The 15,887-nt window shown below is 37.5% G+C and overlaps 3 protein-coding genes across 3 annotated transcripts; 2 read left to right on the top strand and 1 right to left on the bottom strand.

Annotated features, from left to right (window-relative positions):
• The first annotated feature begins 92 nt into the window (after nucleotides 1-92).
• LOC118271333 (DNA ligase 4) lies at nucleotides 93-12,946 on the top strand. The gene is made up of 14 exons (XM_035587392.2): nucleotides 93-302; nucleotides 3,115-3,303; nucleotides 3,854-4,163; nucleotides 4,431-4,606; nucleotides 5,189-5,362; nucleotides 5,653-5,848; nucleotides 6,978-7,191; nucleotides 7,707-7,842; nucleotides 8,333-8,453; nucleotides 8,914-9,107; nucleotides 9,358-9,495; nucleotides 9,741-10,002; nucleotides 10,474-10,745; nucleotides 11,169-12,946. The coding sequence occupies exons 2-14, from the start codon at nucleotides 3,139-3,141 to the stop codon at nucleotides 11,490-11,492; spliced, it is 2,682 nt and encodes an 893-aa protein (XP_035443285.2). The 5' UTR covers nucleotides 93-302; nucleotides 3,115-3,138; the 3' UTR covers nucleotides 11,493-12,946.
• LOC126911457 (general transcription factor 3C polypeptide 3) lies at nucleotides 296-2,842 on the top strand. Its single transcript, XM_050698601.1, has one exon. It carries the CDS (start codon nucleotides 433-435, stop codon nucleotides 2,794-2,796), a length of 2,364 nt encoding a protein of 787 aa, XP_050554558.1. The 5' UTR covers nucleotides 296-432; the 3' UTR covers nucleotides 2,797-2,842.
• LOC126911458 (uncharacterized) lies at nucleotides 12,518-15,472 on the bottom strand. Its single transcript, XM_050698602.1, has 2 exons — nucleotides 14,184-15,472; nucleotides 12,518-13,698 (listed from the first exon to the last, which is right to left on the bottom strand). Exons 1-2 carry the CDS (start codon nucleotides 14,536-14,538, stop codon nucleotides 12,647-12,649), a joined length of 1,407 nt encoding a protein of 468 aa, XP_050554559.1. The 5' UTR covers nucleotides 14,539-15,472; the 3' UTR covers nucleotides 12,518-12,646.
• Nucleotides 15,473-15,887: the final 415 nt, after the last annotated feature.

Raw genomic sequence — 15,887 nt, forward strand, 5'->3', positions numbered from 1 at the left:
ACTGTTTGCACTATGGTAACCTTATGTCATGTTACGACATGTCAAAACCTGTTTTATCAAAATCAAAAGTAGACAAGACAAGACATTGACATTTACATTTCACACAATGTAAGTGTATAATCTATGACACAATGTTTTTCTCAATAGCGTGTTTCATTCATGAAAACGTGATATTTTAGTAAATTATTTAACTGAATATATACTATTGTGAATAGTATAGGATATATAAGCAAGACAAACTTGAATGGGATGGAAGACTAAGAAATATCTACAAAAAGAGTTAAATTCCCTTTTGTAAACAAGTAAGTAAATAACATTCAAGCCGCTTTATTTAATACATTTTGATGACAAATAACTATTGAATAAGTTCACTACACGAAGAATTGAACCGTAAAGTTTTGAGAAAACGAAGTAATATAAATAACTTTAAAAATGGAGTTAGAAAATGATCTAACCAGTAAGTTCTTGAGTGGTGAAATGTCCTTTGCTGAATATTCCAATGAATGGTATAATATGGATGACGAAGAAGACATAGATGATGCAAGCAAAAGAAATGACGATGAGCCTTTTTCTTTCTCCGGAAAAGGCATGCAAAGACGTCGTAAGTTTGCTAGGTTACCACCAGGCCTTTTGGGGTTAATGGGAGAAGCTAATTTACGTTTTGTAAGAGGAGACAGAGACACAGCTGAAAAAATGTGCCATGAGATAATTAAACAGTTCCCAACTGCTCCAGAGCCGTACCAAACTTTAGCTCAACTATATGAGCATGATACAGAAAAATCACTACAATTTTCCTTACTAGCAGCTCACCTTAGTCCTCCAGATGCTGAAGAATGGTTGAGACTCGCTGCCATATTCAAGCAAAGAAATGATTGTAGGCAAGAGATGATTTGCTACACACAAGCAATAGCAGATGACCCACATAATTTTGATAGTCATCTGAAAAGAATAGACCTTCTTGATAAACTAGAAGCCATAAATTTCCCAATTAATACATTACATATAACAAAGCTCAAGTGTTATCATAAGATTGTAACCTCATTGCCGGCTTCTGAAGGAGAAACCATAATGAAATATGCTAAACTAGCTGTGACACAATATCATAATAATAATGAAATGGAGCGAGCACTAGCAGTGATGTCTTCAGCTTATAAAAAGTGCCCAACTTTGTTCAATTTAGAAGATCTCAATATATTTTTGGAGCTTCTCATAGGACAGAAGCAATTTCAAACATGTATTGAAATATTTGTTGCCAATGTTGGAGTTGAAATTGAAGCAGAAATACAAACTGTTAAAAATTCAGATGGAGAGATAGAAGAGCAAACTAATTACTTAAATTGTACAATACCTGATTCTTTGCCTATAGATTTAAAAAGTAAGCTATTAGTCTGTTTTATCCATCTTGGTGCTGTTAATTTAGTTCAAATGTTGTTAACTGACTTTTTGAACAATGATGTAGAAAATGCAGGAGACTTGTATATGGACATAGAAGAAGCACTTTCTTCAACTGGACAGCATGAATTAGCCATACAACTGTTAGAGCCACTGGTGAAGAACAATAGCTTTGACCTTGGAGCAGTGTGGCTAAAGCATGCAGAATGTCTGTACATGCTCGGCAGAGAAACAGATGCTATTAATTCATTTTACAAAGTATTAATACATGCACCACAACATCCTGATGCTCGAAGAAAGTTGTATGCCATACTAGAGAAGAAAGGGCGTATTGATGAAGCTTTGCAAATGTTGGAACAAGATTTTAAGTATGTAGTCAATGCTAACTTATTATATGAACAATGTTTGGCACTAAAAAAATATAAAAAATGGGAAAAGTATTTAGAGGTGGGTGAAGCTTTGCTCTCTAAAACATTTGTCAAGTTCAGACACCAAGAGGAGTTAAATATGGCATGTAAGGCACGATGTGGAATTGACCTAATTCACAATTTTCGTACGATGAGAGGAGAAAGCCAATATCATGAAAATGACATTCACTTTGATGAAGATGAAACTTTCAAATTTACACCGCAGGAAGAATGGGACTTCTTTCTAGAAATGTTAAAAACTGCATGTAAATTTAAAAAATACTTTTTGATGCAAAGATTGACTTTTGGTGCAATGATGTCGAAGAGTTTATCTCCTCATCGTCCAGATATTGAATTCTACTGCTTGCAAGCCTGTATGTTAAGTAATGACAACCAAAACGCATTCCGCTTCATCAGAGAATTCTCTCAGAAGCATCCGAGTAACCGGTCATGGAACTTATTAAATCTTATTATAAATTTTATTGATAGGAATACACATTCTAAGTTCTTATTAAGACTATTCCAAAGAGATAGTAACAATGTCACAAAGCACTTATTCTTGGGGAATCACTTTCTAATTTCAGGGAGATACTTAGTAGCATTGAAGTACTATTTGGAATACCATGAAAAATGTGGTGACTCTTTGTCTGCATTTTTAATTGCCATTACTATTTTAGTGATGGCAGCACAAAGAACTGTAGACAAACACCACAATTTGATTCTCCAAGGAATGGCATATATGCAAACTTATCAGTCTTTAAGGAAATGTGATCAGGAAGCTAATTATAATATGGGAAGAGTATATCAAATGTTAAGCATCAATAATCTTGCCATTGAGTATTATGAAAGGGCTCTTGCTTGCGACCATGTTACGACATGTGAACAACATGGAGTCATTGATCTGAAGAGAGAGACAGCATACAATCTGTATCTGCTTTATAAAGACCATTCGCCAGTCATGGCTAGAAAGTATTTGTTAAAATATCTTGTCGTGTAATATTCTAATATCTAATATAAAAAATAAATGTGATTTAAAATGAAAATTAAGTTTCAATTATTAAACAACCCTTGTTTTAAGTATTATATTTTTGCTCGTAAAATATTCGAAGCTTTTATACTTATAAATAAATTTTAATAAGTAGCAACTATGTAACTTAAAATAGACGCCAGTACATCAAGCTCCCCAAAGATTGAGTTGATTGAGAGTACAACTAAACAGATGTTTAGATTTTCGACTTTATATCAAAGCAATAAAGTTGAAAACCTAAAGAAAGATTATGATAATTTTAGTCCAATAGCATTTTTTTTGTTTTAGCGTGTCCATTTTATTTTTTTTATCATGGCCAATGAAGTGATTCCCGCAAATGAAATTAAATTCGAAAAGTTTTGTAACATCTTAGAACAGCTGCACAAGAAGAAAAGGAAAAGACAAGAACAAGATAAAATATTGGAAAACTTTATACATGAATGTAAACTGAGTGCATCACAAGTGGTAGGGAAAAAGGTAATGATCATTTATTCTATAAGATTTAAAAGTCGAGCACCTACTTATATAGTTACTAATTCTACCTCGTGTGTGGGCCAGAAACATGACCATAGGACTTTCCTGGTTTCATGGACGGAGGAACAGAGACGGTAGAATAAGTTTAGTGTCTTAAAGTTTTTATTTTGAGTAGTTTAGTATTATAATCGACCTGGCCATTTAGTTTGGTAATTTCTATTACTAAAAAAATTGCCGCACACATTAGTTGTGAATGTTGTAATATCCACATGCATGGTTGTGTTATCGTCTCTTGGGTTTATCGAACTCTGCTACTAGGTACTGCTGGGAAATTTCTAAAACCGAAATAAACCAAAAAGATTTTTCTAGACTCGGGAATTCAAAATTTATAGATACCTATAGGTGATAAGCATTTGAGTATAAAATACACTGTCGCACTATGACTAAAATCATTAATTAGGTACCTATAGGTAAAAAATTCAAGAGTAGCTGAACAGTATTTCGTAACGTTAAAGTAGGTTTATAAAATATTTATGTAAGTACCTATTTCCAGAATGCTACGTTATTCCCAATTCTAAGACTGTTGTTGCCAAAGCTAGATAGAGAAAGAAGTGCGTACAACTTGAAAGAAAGCAAACTTGGCGTGCTACTGGTAAAAGTTCTATCACTTTGCAAACAATCTCGCGATGCGCAGAAGTTGCTGAACTATAGATCAGTGGATAACACTCAAGACAGCGATTTTCCTGGTGTTGCGTACTTCGTTTTTAAAAGTAGAATGAAACCAAAATCTGAGGACATTACTGTTGGTGATATTAATGCCATGCTTGATACCATCGCCGCAGCTGAAGTTGGGATGAAGGCGTGTAAGTTATTGTATCTCCAAGATATGATTTTATTAATTGAAAAATTAATCTTTGATAAGATTAAATTGATCTAGGTGTATAAACACCCTGGAACAACACGAGGTTTCGATACCTGGTGTCGTTTAATTTAGCTAGACTTTAGATATACTTTCGTCGCCTACTCTGTAGGTGCACTACTCGGAGAATAGCAATCCAAAGCATAAAAATATAAATAGGTATATAAATTACTACTTTAACTTCGGAAAATAATGTAAGTATTATTTTCAGCGGTTCTCGATGAAACGTTCAGCCAAGTTATGAATAAAGTGACCGCAGACCAGATGAAGTGGTTCCTCAGACTGATACTCAAAGAACTCAAATTGGAGATGGGGAGTAATCGCATATTGGCTCTGTTCCACCCTGACGCTCCTGAATATTATGAAACCTGTAGCCTATTGTCCAAGGTTAGTTCACGGCGCCTATCATTATTGAAATTACTTTTTAAGTTGTTGTAGATGCAATGTTCAGTTACGCAAATGTTGACTCTAGAGGACTCATTATCATTATCAACCAAATAAATAAAGTAAAACTCCTTTACATATGTATGTAAATATTTATAATGTTATATTTATTTCAATTTTCCTGTTCTGTTTTTGTGTTATTTTAAAGTATTTTTTAATTTTATAGTCGAGAGGTGTATTAGACTTAAGTACAAAATATTGTTAATTGCATTGTATTTAATTTTATATTAATATTTATGTCATCTAACTGTATTAATACTGCAAATGTCGTGCATGTCTATAATTGGCATAAGCACATGATCTTGTGTCTTCATCTTGTCTTCCTTTAATGTTGGTGTTTATTCTGTTGACGTGCCTTACGATAATAAATAAATAAATAAATAAATGTATGTATGTATAAGTACTTAGGGATTAATATAAGAAAAATATCTACTTAAGATTTAATTATTACTTACCTACCTAAAATGTAAGTACTTATACCTACACCAGCTACACCCCGTGTTACCGTTGTCTAACTTGTAACAGGTGTGTGAAGAACTCGGTGAGGGCGATTCTCGGCCTTTGGAGCTAGGAATAGAGCTGTATCATGCAATTAGCCCGATGCTGTCCGAACGACTCGACGTCAAGAATATCGCCAAGCAACTGTCCTCGGACAAAACTTATCAGATTGAGAACAAGTTTGACGGTGAAAGATTTCAAGTAAGTATGAATTTTAATCGTCTTGATTGCTTTTACCTTCCCAATTCCCGATTCCCCAACAACCCATAAATTCCTAACCCCCAAAAGGCCGGCAACGCACTTGTAAAGCCTCTGTCGTTTCAAGTGTTGGGCGACAGCGATTGCTTACCATCAGGTGAGCCGTCTGCTCGTTTACCGGCGTATACCTACCATAAATAAAAATGTAAATTACCGCCATCTGGTGGGCATAAAAACATTAATCATTATTGTGTTACTTTACCGCAGTAATTGATAATTAATATTTGTAACAGATACACATGCATAACGGAAAATTTGAATATTATTCGCGAAGAGGTTTCTCCTTTACCAAGAACTATGGAGGCAGTTATGACTCTGGACTGTTGACGCCTCATTTGAAGGACACCTTCTCATCTGATGTTACCAGCTGTATTCTAGACGGCGAGATGATGGGCTGGCATAAGCAGTACCAGTGTTTTGGGTGTAAAGGTAACTAAACTACTTTTTGTTCAAATACCTAACCACAACACCTCTGTGTAGGTAGTGTAGATGACAGATCGACACCAGCAATTTATACTACGCTAACTCAAAAAAGCGTACTTTACAGTAGAGGCGTTTAAAGGGAAAAACGTGATAACTTTTACATTAATTAAGATAGTTTTTTGAAATTTGGTATGCTTAATATTTAATTTATTCATTGTAATATCTCATATTTATATTTCCTTAATTATTTATATTTTTTGATTTAGCGCAAGTTAGCCGTAAATAAACGTAATTCATCAAAAAAATGTTACATCTTATACACGTCTAACTAATGTTAGCGTAGTGTAGTACGGAAGGTCGTAGTGCTGTTCAATCATCTGATGCATATTTCAATATTTTTATAAAGAACATGTACTTACTTACAAAAAGAATAGTCAACGTACCATTAATAAACTAATTAATACGTTAACACATAAGTATTTACTATATAAAAGTCGCTAAGTAGTTCATTATACAAACGAACAAGTATACAAACGAACGCACTAAAGTACGCTAACTATGAGTTAGCGCAGTGTTGCACAGTTTTCGACAAAAGTGATCCTCGCGCACACTCCGCTAATAATAGTTGGCGTAATATAAATCGAGTGATTTCAAAAAATACCTTTACTTAGCGTTTTATAAGATTTGTAACTTTCTTATTTTTGCATATTTCTTCTCAATTTTTTATGACGTATGTAAAAACACTTTTTAAGCAACTTGGCATAAAAAAACGATTTTACCAAATTTCGAGTTAGCGTAGTATAAATTGCTGGTGTCGAGATAGTGGAGATGGATCATACATGTAGATGTATTTGTATTTTAATCTTCTTCTCTATTTTTTTTGTAAACATTGCTCCACACTGGATTTTTTTCTCGTGTTGTGGGTTTACATACATACAAATCTCCATGCACATTACACACTCGAAACAACAATTTGTGGATCACACATAGAGTTGTTCAGGTGCGGGAATCACCCGCGATTCGTTGCGCAACCATTGCGCTAAATGTGCAACCGAAACGTTCGATAGAACACAGAAAAAAGAAAACTGTAGCATTATTTAATAAGTTTGGAATCCAATGTTCATATTGATTACAGGAATGGCTTTCGATGTCAAGAAAATAACAGAGAATTCGAGGTTCCAACCATGTTTCTGCGCTTTCGATATTCTGTATTACAATGGAAGAACATTAGTTGGGCCTCCGGAGAAAGGAGGGTTGCCACTTAGAGAACGACTACTTATTTTGGACAAAGTGTTTACTGACAAGACTGGAGTGATAAAGCATAGTGATCGGAAGATATTGTCTCAGGCGTAAGCGTGTATTTCCATATTTTTTTAAGTGTCTGTTTTTATAAGGGATACATATTATGTCACTTATAATATCAGTCATTTTGGGCTTTACTCTGCCCCTGGGCGTCATAAGAATTAAGAAGCTACATCCCGATTAGCTAGGTTGGAGATGTCCAACTCCTGAACCAAACGTGAAGATTTTTTTTTGTTATATCGTCACGAAGGGGTAGGCAGAGGTGCATATCATGGCACGTAATGTCATTCCGTGTTACCTACTTCTGAGACATTTTCGAAAAACCGAAAAAAAATAATTAAGCAATACTTCGCCCGACCGGGAATTGAACCCAAGACCCCTTGCCCGGCAGTCGCACCACTCGGCCAACGAGGCAGTCGTGGAGATTATGATTAACCCTGATAATGCTTACTAGTTTTGTTAACATTTAACATACAATGTTGGTGTACCACATAACATATCCAAACAATAAAGAATGTAATTATGATAAGGTAAAATAACATTTATTTCGTTTACCCCAAAGGACAATATACCCTGAGATTCTGAATGCTCTAAACACTGCGATAGAGAATCAAGATGAAGGTATAGTGGTGAAAGATGTGGATTCCTACTACATTCCGAATCGACGCAATGCTGGATGGTACAAAATTAAACCTGAGGTAACAATATTTAGGTACTTATTTACTTACCTGCCTATCTAAATCTATTTCCAAATGCCATTGAAACACTTGTAGTTGTAGATACTTGTCCAGTGTCCACCCAAAGGTTGTCTGGAAGAAATTGCTATCAGTGATAAGATTGCCTTTGTGCCCATGATTAACACTTTGAACGCCGTGGTGGTCACCGGTGACCGACGTTAGCGGAGGATTTGCCTTCAACAGTTTTCTTATTTTTGTATGCTTTCTTCTTCTTTTAATAATGGCGTACGATAAAGATTAATCTATCTATACTTATTTAACTAACTTCGTGATTTATTTATGTAAATGTTTTGGTCATAGGTACTTACTTTCTTAAAAAAATATTGTCATACCAAAACTAGAGATGTGTCTAGGTTACAGCTAGTTTTATTTGTGAGTAAACATTTGCGAATGGTTAACTTGAATAGTGTAATAACAACTAAGATTATTAAAACAAAACGTCTGTATTTAGTACACAGAAGGTGCCATGAGTGACCTTGACCTTGTGATCATCGGGGCTGATGAAGCTGAGAACAAGAGGCAAGGGCGCGCCAAGAGTTTCCACGTGGCCTGCAGCGATGGAGCTAATCCTGGTAAGTAAGCACTAGCCTGTACCCTTAGTACAAGTTTGTTTTACGTTTAAGTAATCGGTTTAAAATAGCCGTCTCGAATAAACCAACCAATCAGAGCGCCGAACGTTATCTCGTTTCGATTACTTTGTACGTAAAACAAACTTGTACTAAGGGTACTTAAAAAATAGATTGACATAGAAAATATTATAACTTCCTATACTTTGGGATGTCGAACCTCCTTTTAATGAATTCTATAAAAAATATTGTTGTGGTTTTAAATTGTATGAACTAAGATTTTTTCTTGGTAGGTAGTACCGAAAATTGAGCAGGTAGCTCCAACTCAAGCGAATTTTAGAATTCTAGCTACTAAAACTTTCTTAAGAGATTAATCTTTACTCGCTATGGCTATCACTATAGAAACATATTAAGTGCTGATTTTGTAATTGAATGAATTTTAACAATTTCCTAATTTATTTGCCAGGTAAAATGCCAGAGCGGTGGATATCAGTAGGTCGCGTGTCCACCGGCCTTACGTTCGACGAGCGAGAGACCCTATGTACGAAACTGGAACCCAACTGGACGTCTTCTAGACAGACACCAGCACCATCTAACTTGGATTTCAGTAAAAATAAACCTGACTTCTGGATCTTACCTGAACATTCCGTCGTTTTAACGGTAAAGTAATATCTTAAAAATGATATATCTTATTTACAGATAAAATTATTTACGGCGCATTCCAATAACCTACCTATCGGTAGATTTGCCTACCAGAGGTAGAATTTTGACACATTTTGTATGGAGCTTATGTCAAAATTCTACCTCTGGTAGGCAAATCTACCGATAGGTAGGTTATTGGAATGCGCCGTTAATAGAAATTCAACTTTATTACGAAGTATTAAAATTGAAAATGTGTTGACATACGTAGGTTCGGGCATCGGAATTGGTTCGTACATCAGGCTTCGGTACGGACTATACGCTAAGGTTTCCACGCGTCACTAAAATAAGAGACGACAAACCAGTTCAAGATGTCATGACACTTATGGAGTTCCAAAATCTTTGTGCTGTGAGTATTTTATTTTTCTATGTAGTAGTATACTGTACCCTTAGTACGAGTTTGCTTTACGTTGAACGAAAATTAAAAGAGAGCGCGTTCGGCGTTCTGATTGGCCGGCGCGAATGAACCAACCAATCAGAGCGACGGACGCGCTCTCGATTTGATCACTTTAAACGTTAAGCAAAACTGTTAGTATGAGTCTCTAATATTCATATTAAAATAGCATAAAATTATTATGTTATCGTTATTCGTAGAACAAAGGACCAGTAGTGAAATTGAGTACTAATCAAATAAATGGGGATGAAATAGCTGAAGTGAAACCTCGAGCAAAGCGGAAGATAGAGGTCCCGAAGGTACCAGAGCAGTTCCAGATCAGATCTCGTGGAGACGTGGAGGCCACATCGAAGGCTCTCCTCGGCAGGAAGCTGTGCATACTATCCGAAGATACAGACTGTACACGACAGGAACTCTGCAAGATCATTGAGACGCACGGCGGGATAGTTGTCGCTAATGTCGGTGAGTTGATTCTTCAAATATGTATTACAGTAAAATATTTGGTTAAGCAAAGACGAGACAATTAGACAGTTGGTAGTTGCAATCAGGTTGCTTTTCCACCAGAAATGTGGCTATGCTACGAAGATGTAATAGCCAAGCTATGAAACTATTTCACTGTTTCCAATCCAATTCCGATACTAAGCTATGTAGCTGTGTGAGGAAGAGGCTCAGCTCGAGTATGCGATGTATCGATTATAGGGAAGCCACCCATAGTAGGTACGCATCTTTCCATATAAAAAACATAGCTTAGCTGAGTTTGTGTCCACCAGCTTAGCATAGTTCTATGGTAACAAATTATGTCGGTGGGAACGTTCATGTGGCTTAAAGTCTACGAAACTTTTAAGATGATAATATCGCACTAGCGCCAATCGGTGAATAGTAGTATTATATATTAGTATAGTATTGTAAGAGAGTACCATGTTGTATATAAAGGTGCGGACACATGGTGCGGTGTAGCGGGGCAGTTAACCAGTCGAGTGCGCAATGTAGTCGCATCCAACCAGCTGGACGTAGTGAGCGCGGCCTGGCTGCGCGCGCTGCCCTCGGCCGAAGCCCCCGTGCAACCGCCACCGCTGCACATGCTGGCCATCAAACCTGCCACGAGACTCACCCTCGCCAGACATTACGATGCTCACAGAGACAGCTACACAGAACTAATTGATGAAGAAACTCTGAGGAAGATCTTCGATAAAATGGATAGTGATGTAAGTAATGTTTCATTCAAAAATTAATTTTTTTTCGAATATTGTCACATATAAATGAATCCATTGTATATGACTGCCTCGTTGGTCAAGTGGTCGCAAGTGCGAGTGCCGGAAAAGGAGTCTTGGGTTCGATTCCCGAGTCGCGCAAAGTATTACTGAGCTTTTCTCAGTTTTTCGAAAATTTCTCATTAGTAGCACAGAGTCTGGAATTGTGGCAAGTTTATGGCAATAGGCTCACCCCCTATTACATGGGACTGACAACATAAATGGTGAAAAGTCAGTCTACATTGTATAGCAGCAAAACGTGCCTTTATGTGCACCTCTACCCACCCCTTCGGGGATAAATGAATATATTTTGTGATCTATAGCAAACTGTAAGTTATATCATATCTCTAATACTTATAATTATATTCTTCAAAACAGGTACAAATATACCTCACACACCAAGAGATGCTGAATTTAGACAAGGAGATATTTGGGGACAACAATCCGCACTCGTTCCTGCGTCCTTGCTTCATACATGTGACGGAGCTAGAGAGTGTCAACGCGATTGTAGCTTCCATGTACGGCGCCAATGTCCTAGACACTCCGTCCAATGACTGCACACATATCGTAGTCCCAAGCAATATTGAAAAGGCTGAAATAGATACTCTTAAGACGTATAACGTAATGGTTGTTAGTGAAAACTGGCTTGAAGCTTGCTTTTCCGAGAAAAAATTAGTGCCTGAAGCGGATTTTCTTATGTGACACAGGATTTATATGGTGTTGCAAGTAAAATATGTTATTATAGATTTATTTAAAGGGAGCTGATGTATCTTAAAGGTCCACAGGCCCGCGTCGTACGCATCGCACGCATCGTACGCAGTCCGTATGACGTCATCGGTACGCATCGCATGTAGGCATTACCGATGATGCGGTGCGTAGGATGCGGATCACTGGACGCAGTTGTATGAGTTTTTATGCAAGACAAACTAAAATCCGTTGCGTGCGATGCGGGCCTGTGGACGCGTACCTTAATACATCTACGTTGCGGGTTGAAGCAATAAGTTTGTATATTATGATTTTATTGTAACTTTCGTGAGACATACTAAATTAATTATTATGTTATCGGCTTACTCACGTAATCTTTTGACGAGGAACTCGACTAGTTTCAAGCCATGCTAGAGGCTCATATTCATGAGCAGTTAGCAATGCGACAATCGCCGCGTCGTGTGTCGCGTAATGCTGCCGATAACATAATAATTAGTTTGTATATTTGTGAAACTTTTGAGAGTATTTAACTTTATTTAACGTAGTTATTACTAAAGTGATATTGTTAGTAAGCAAGCAATTATTATACGTATTGTATATTATGAAATAATGTCTAGGTAATAGCAGCGTTTTACCTGAAATAAAACGCATATTAAATACTTACCTCACTGGAAGCTTTATTATTGAGAGAGCATATCCGTTTCCGGCGATTTCTTATGATTTTAGTACTTTTTTGACCTACCCAGTGGCGCCACCTGGTGTTTGCTTGTCATTTTAGTTACATAAAATGTCCGAGCTACTTTTTTGTTCATTGGCTCAATATAACCAGGCAGAAGTGAAGATAAAGCTTCCAGTGAGGTAAGTATTTAATATGCGTTTTATTTCAGGTAAAACGCTGCTATTAAATCCTTGACCGTCACTGGAAGCTTTATTATTGAGACCTGTTTGTTATCGCCTGGTGACGCCACTGATGTGCTAACGCCAATGTGATCGGAAAAACTTTTTAGTATTTAAAACACAGGTTATAATTAAATATATTTATTATTAAACATAGAAAGGTACATATGAGTATTTATTATTTGGTGATCTAATAACAGAACAAAAGTACCTATAACAAAAAAATAATAAATAAAGTTTGTATTGATTATTAATTAATTAACTGGATTAAACAATTCAGAAACATTTAGATTTGAATCACCACTTCTTATCACTTCTCTTCTGTAGAAATTCTGGAATGTTTTAGCAGATTGCCAGTTTCCTCGAGATAGGATTTCGTCCAGGGGATGATTTTCTAGCCAGCTTTTAGAGGCTACTGCAGAACGTGTACTCCCGGGAGTTGCTATGATACCAGCTTCTTTGAAAAGGGTTTTAACCCAGCCTGCGATGACAGTACGTGAAGCAGGTTTTGGTGCACCTCTGACTGTAATAAACAAATTAAATGATTTTGAAGCTTTACGTCTTTCGTGTAATATTTGTACAGTTTTCTCTAACCAGAATATAGGATTTAGATTACTATTGTTGGGGTTTGTAAGAAGTTTCCAGCCAGACTGTCTGCGAGTACTACAATCTGTTTTTGAACCAAATTGAGGCCATAATGTAACACTGTCATCTGATTTAATATAATGGTCGGGATCAACTTGTAGCAGTGTTAAGTCATGGATGCGTCTGCCTGAACAGAGTAGTAAAATAATCGCAGTATGGCGTGATATTTGAAAGATATTATTTTCGTTTACAGTGTAATTGCTTAGATAGGTAATTAACTGACTAATATCCCAAATTGGTGGCTTAGCACACTTTGGATTTTTTAGAGCAATTGATTTTAAAATATGCTTTACAAGAACATGTGAACTTAATTGACTCGACCTTTCAGCATTACATAAGGTGGAAACAACAGATTTATGTAAAATAATTGTATTATATGATAAATTATGAATGAGATGTAAATCAGATAAAAATTGAGCTAGTTGAGTACCTGTAGGATTATGCATGTCAATGTTTTTAGACATTGACCAGGAAGTCCAACGTTTCCACGCTACCTCATATGTTTTCAAGGTGGATTTACGCCAGGAATTTTTGAGCAATAACCGTTGTTCAGGGGTCCATGTTTCTACTGCCTCGGACCACCCCCACATTTCCAAACTTCGAGGACGATTTTCTGTACTTGTGGGGGTGGAAGCCCCGTCGATGTGTCGATCAGGTGCGTCTGTAACTTGTGTAGAGTTAGCGGCGGAGCTAGTGCTCGGACTTTGAGGTCTGCGCGCCAAAATACTTTGTCCCATCGTGGTACTACTATTAAGAATATACCTGTTGATTGATTTAGGTGTGTTAGGACTTTTGGAATTAAGAATGGGGTTGGAAATATCCACGCAAGTGAATAGTTCCAGGGGACACTGAATGCATCGTGAAACAGGGCTTGTTGGTCTTTCAGGTCTCGGGATACATAATTGTAAACTACGTGAGCTGTCTCCGAGGCAAACAAATCTATTATTGGGGTTCCCCACTTTGCAAATATCATTTGCGTACAAGCTGGCATTAGGTGCCATTCTGGAGCTTGGCGAACACGTGATAAGTGGTCGGCATGATTGTTGTACTTGCCTGGGAGATGGTGTATGCTGAAGTGTATTTGACATTGGTCCAGTAAATTCAGAATTTGATAAGTTAATTCTATTAGGGGTAATGATTTCGTACCTCCTTCGTTCCTTAAGTAGCTGACGGCTGTCCTGTTGTCGCATTGTATCAGGATCGAGCTGTTGCGGAGTAGGTGAGCGTTGTCTTCGAGGGCGCGTAATATGGCTAGCATTTCTTTTTGATTGGAATGCAATGTCTGTTCCTCTTGCGACCAATTGCCCGACACAGCCAGATTGTTCAGTTGAGCTCCCCACCCATGATTTGATGCATCTGTTGTCAGGAAGTGTACTGGCGGGGGATAATGTAGGGGTGTTGATGCCTGACAATTGCGAATCCACCATTCCAGTTCGTTTTGAACATTTTGTGTTAGTGGGTAGGATTTCGATGCATGTTCTGGTAGCGAGGTCATGAACATTAATAGTTGCCGGTGATTGAGTCGGCCCCGAGGGACAACGTAGCTGGCAAAGTTTAGGAGACTGTAATTTTCTGCAACTCTTTTACAGATATCATCCCTTGATCGAGAACTGAACTGACTTTTTTGATAAACGAAAAAGTCTTTTCTTTTGGCAGGGATTTTAAATTGTCCCAGGGATTCCACAATATCCCTAAATATGTTATAGTTTTTTGTGGATAAAGAACAGATTTCTCGAAATTTACTTGCCAACCAAGATCTTGTAATGTATCTAATGTGATTTGCACATGATCTCGTAGGACGTGAGCATTCTGATTTACTATTAAATAGTCGTCGAGATAGACTATGATTCGGATGTCCCAGCGTTCTCGTAATATTTGGGCAATCCAATTCGTTAGTATTGAGAACGTTTTGGGTGCAGTGCTTAAACCGAATGGAAGGCAAGTCATTTCTAGCAGTTCTTGGTTGTAGATGAGGCGAAGGAAGCGCCTGTGTGACTTTGAAATTTTTAAGTGAAAATATGCCTGCGATAGGTCTATTTTGCACATCCAGTCTTGAGGTTGCAAGAAGTCTGGGATGCGATTCATATTTATTAAATGGAATGGTTGGGCCTTTACAAATTTGTTTAACATTTTCAGATTGAATATGGGTCGAGATGACCCGTCGGGCTTTGGTGTCAAAAATAGAGGGGAGACGAAGCTCGGTGAGAGTTGAACAACTTTTAGAATACCCTGAGATTTCATTTTGTCTATTATTGCAGACATTTCTTTTGAAACAGGCGTTTGGAACGGCCCGTTTATTAGATTTGGGTATATCAGAGGCGGTTTTTTGATAAATGGTATGCGATACCCTTGAATTAATTTTAGAACAATTTCTGGCGCTCCCATTTCCGTCCACTTCGAGCGGTAGTGCGCCAACTGACCCGCTCGAAAGCGAATCGAGTCATTGTTTGTAACGTTTTTGGTTCCCTCGAGAACTTTTTGAATGGCTTGAACGTCCTCGACTTCGGTTACTTCCTCGATCGGACCGCGAGCCACGGTTGTGAAATGAGCCTCTACTAGCATACTGGTCGGATTGAAAGGAAGGTAGACTCTGGCCTTTGTTTACATGATTGGTGCGAAAATATCCACCCCGCGAGGGTGTGTTATCATAGGTATGCTTGTGTATTGGTATGCCTGGTTCATGACAACAAATACAATGCTGAGCTTCACGCGATGAAGCTATTGGTTTGTGTACGCCAAGCCCCCGCGAGGGGCGGCGATTACCTTGATTAGATCTGGTATGAGACTCAGATTTTGGAGGCCAAAAAGCTTTGCGTACACCGCCAGCCTTTTCCAATGCCGTTGCAAAGA

This window comes from Spodoptera frugiperda, chromosome 15, assembly GCF_023101765.2.
Source record: "Spodoptera frugiperda isolate SF20-4 chromosome 15, AGI-APGP_CSIRO_Sfru_2.0, whole genome shotgun sequence".
NCBI classification, from domain to species: Eukaryota; Metazoa; Arthropoda; class Insecta; order Lepidoptera; family Noctuidae; genus Spodoptera; species Spodoptera frugiperda.

Bases quoted from the DNA above. Each gene is read 5' to 3' on its own strand.
- LOC126911457 (XM_050698601.1), top strand. From the start codon at position 433: ATGGAGTTAGAAAATGATCTAACCAGTAAGTTCTTGAGTGGTGAAATG.
- LOC118271333 (XM_035587392.2), top strand. From the start codon at position 3,139: ATGGCCAATGAAGTGATTCCCGCAAATGAAATTAAATTCGAAAAGTTT. The intron at 4,164-4,430 runs GTAAGTTATTGT...TATTATTTTCAG, and splicing joins TGAAGTTGGGATGAAGGCGT to CGGTTCTCGATGAAACGTTC. The intron at 10,003-10,473 runs GTGAGTTGATTC...TTGTATATAAAG, and splicing joins GATAGTTGTCGCTAATGTCG to GTGCGGACACATGGTGCGGT.
- LOC126911458 (XM_050698602.1), bottom strand. From the start codon at position 14,538: ATGTTCATGACCTCGCTACCAGAACATGCATCGAAATCCTACCCACTA. The intron at 13,699-14,183 runs GTACGAAATCAT...CACAAGTTACAG, and splicing joins CTACTTAAGGAACGAAGGAG to ACGCACCTGATCGACACATC.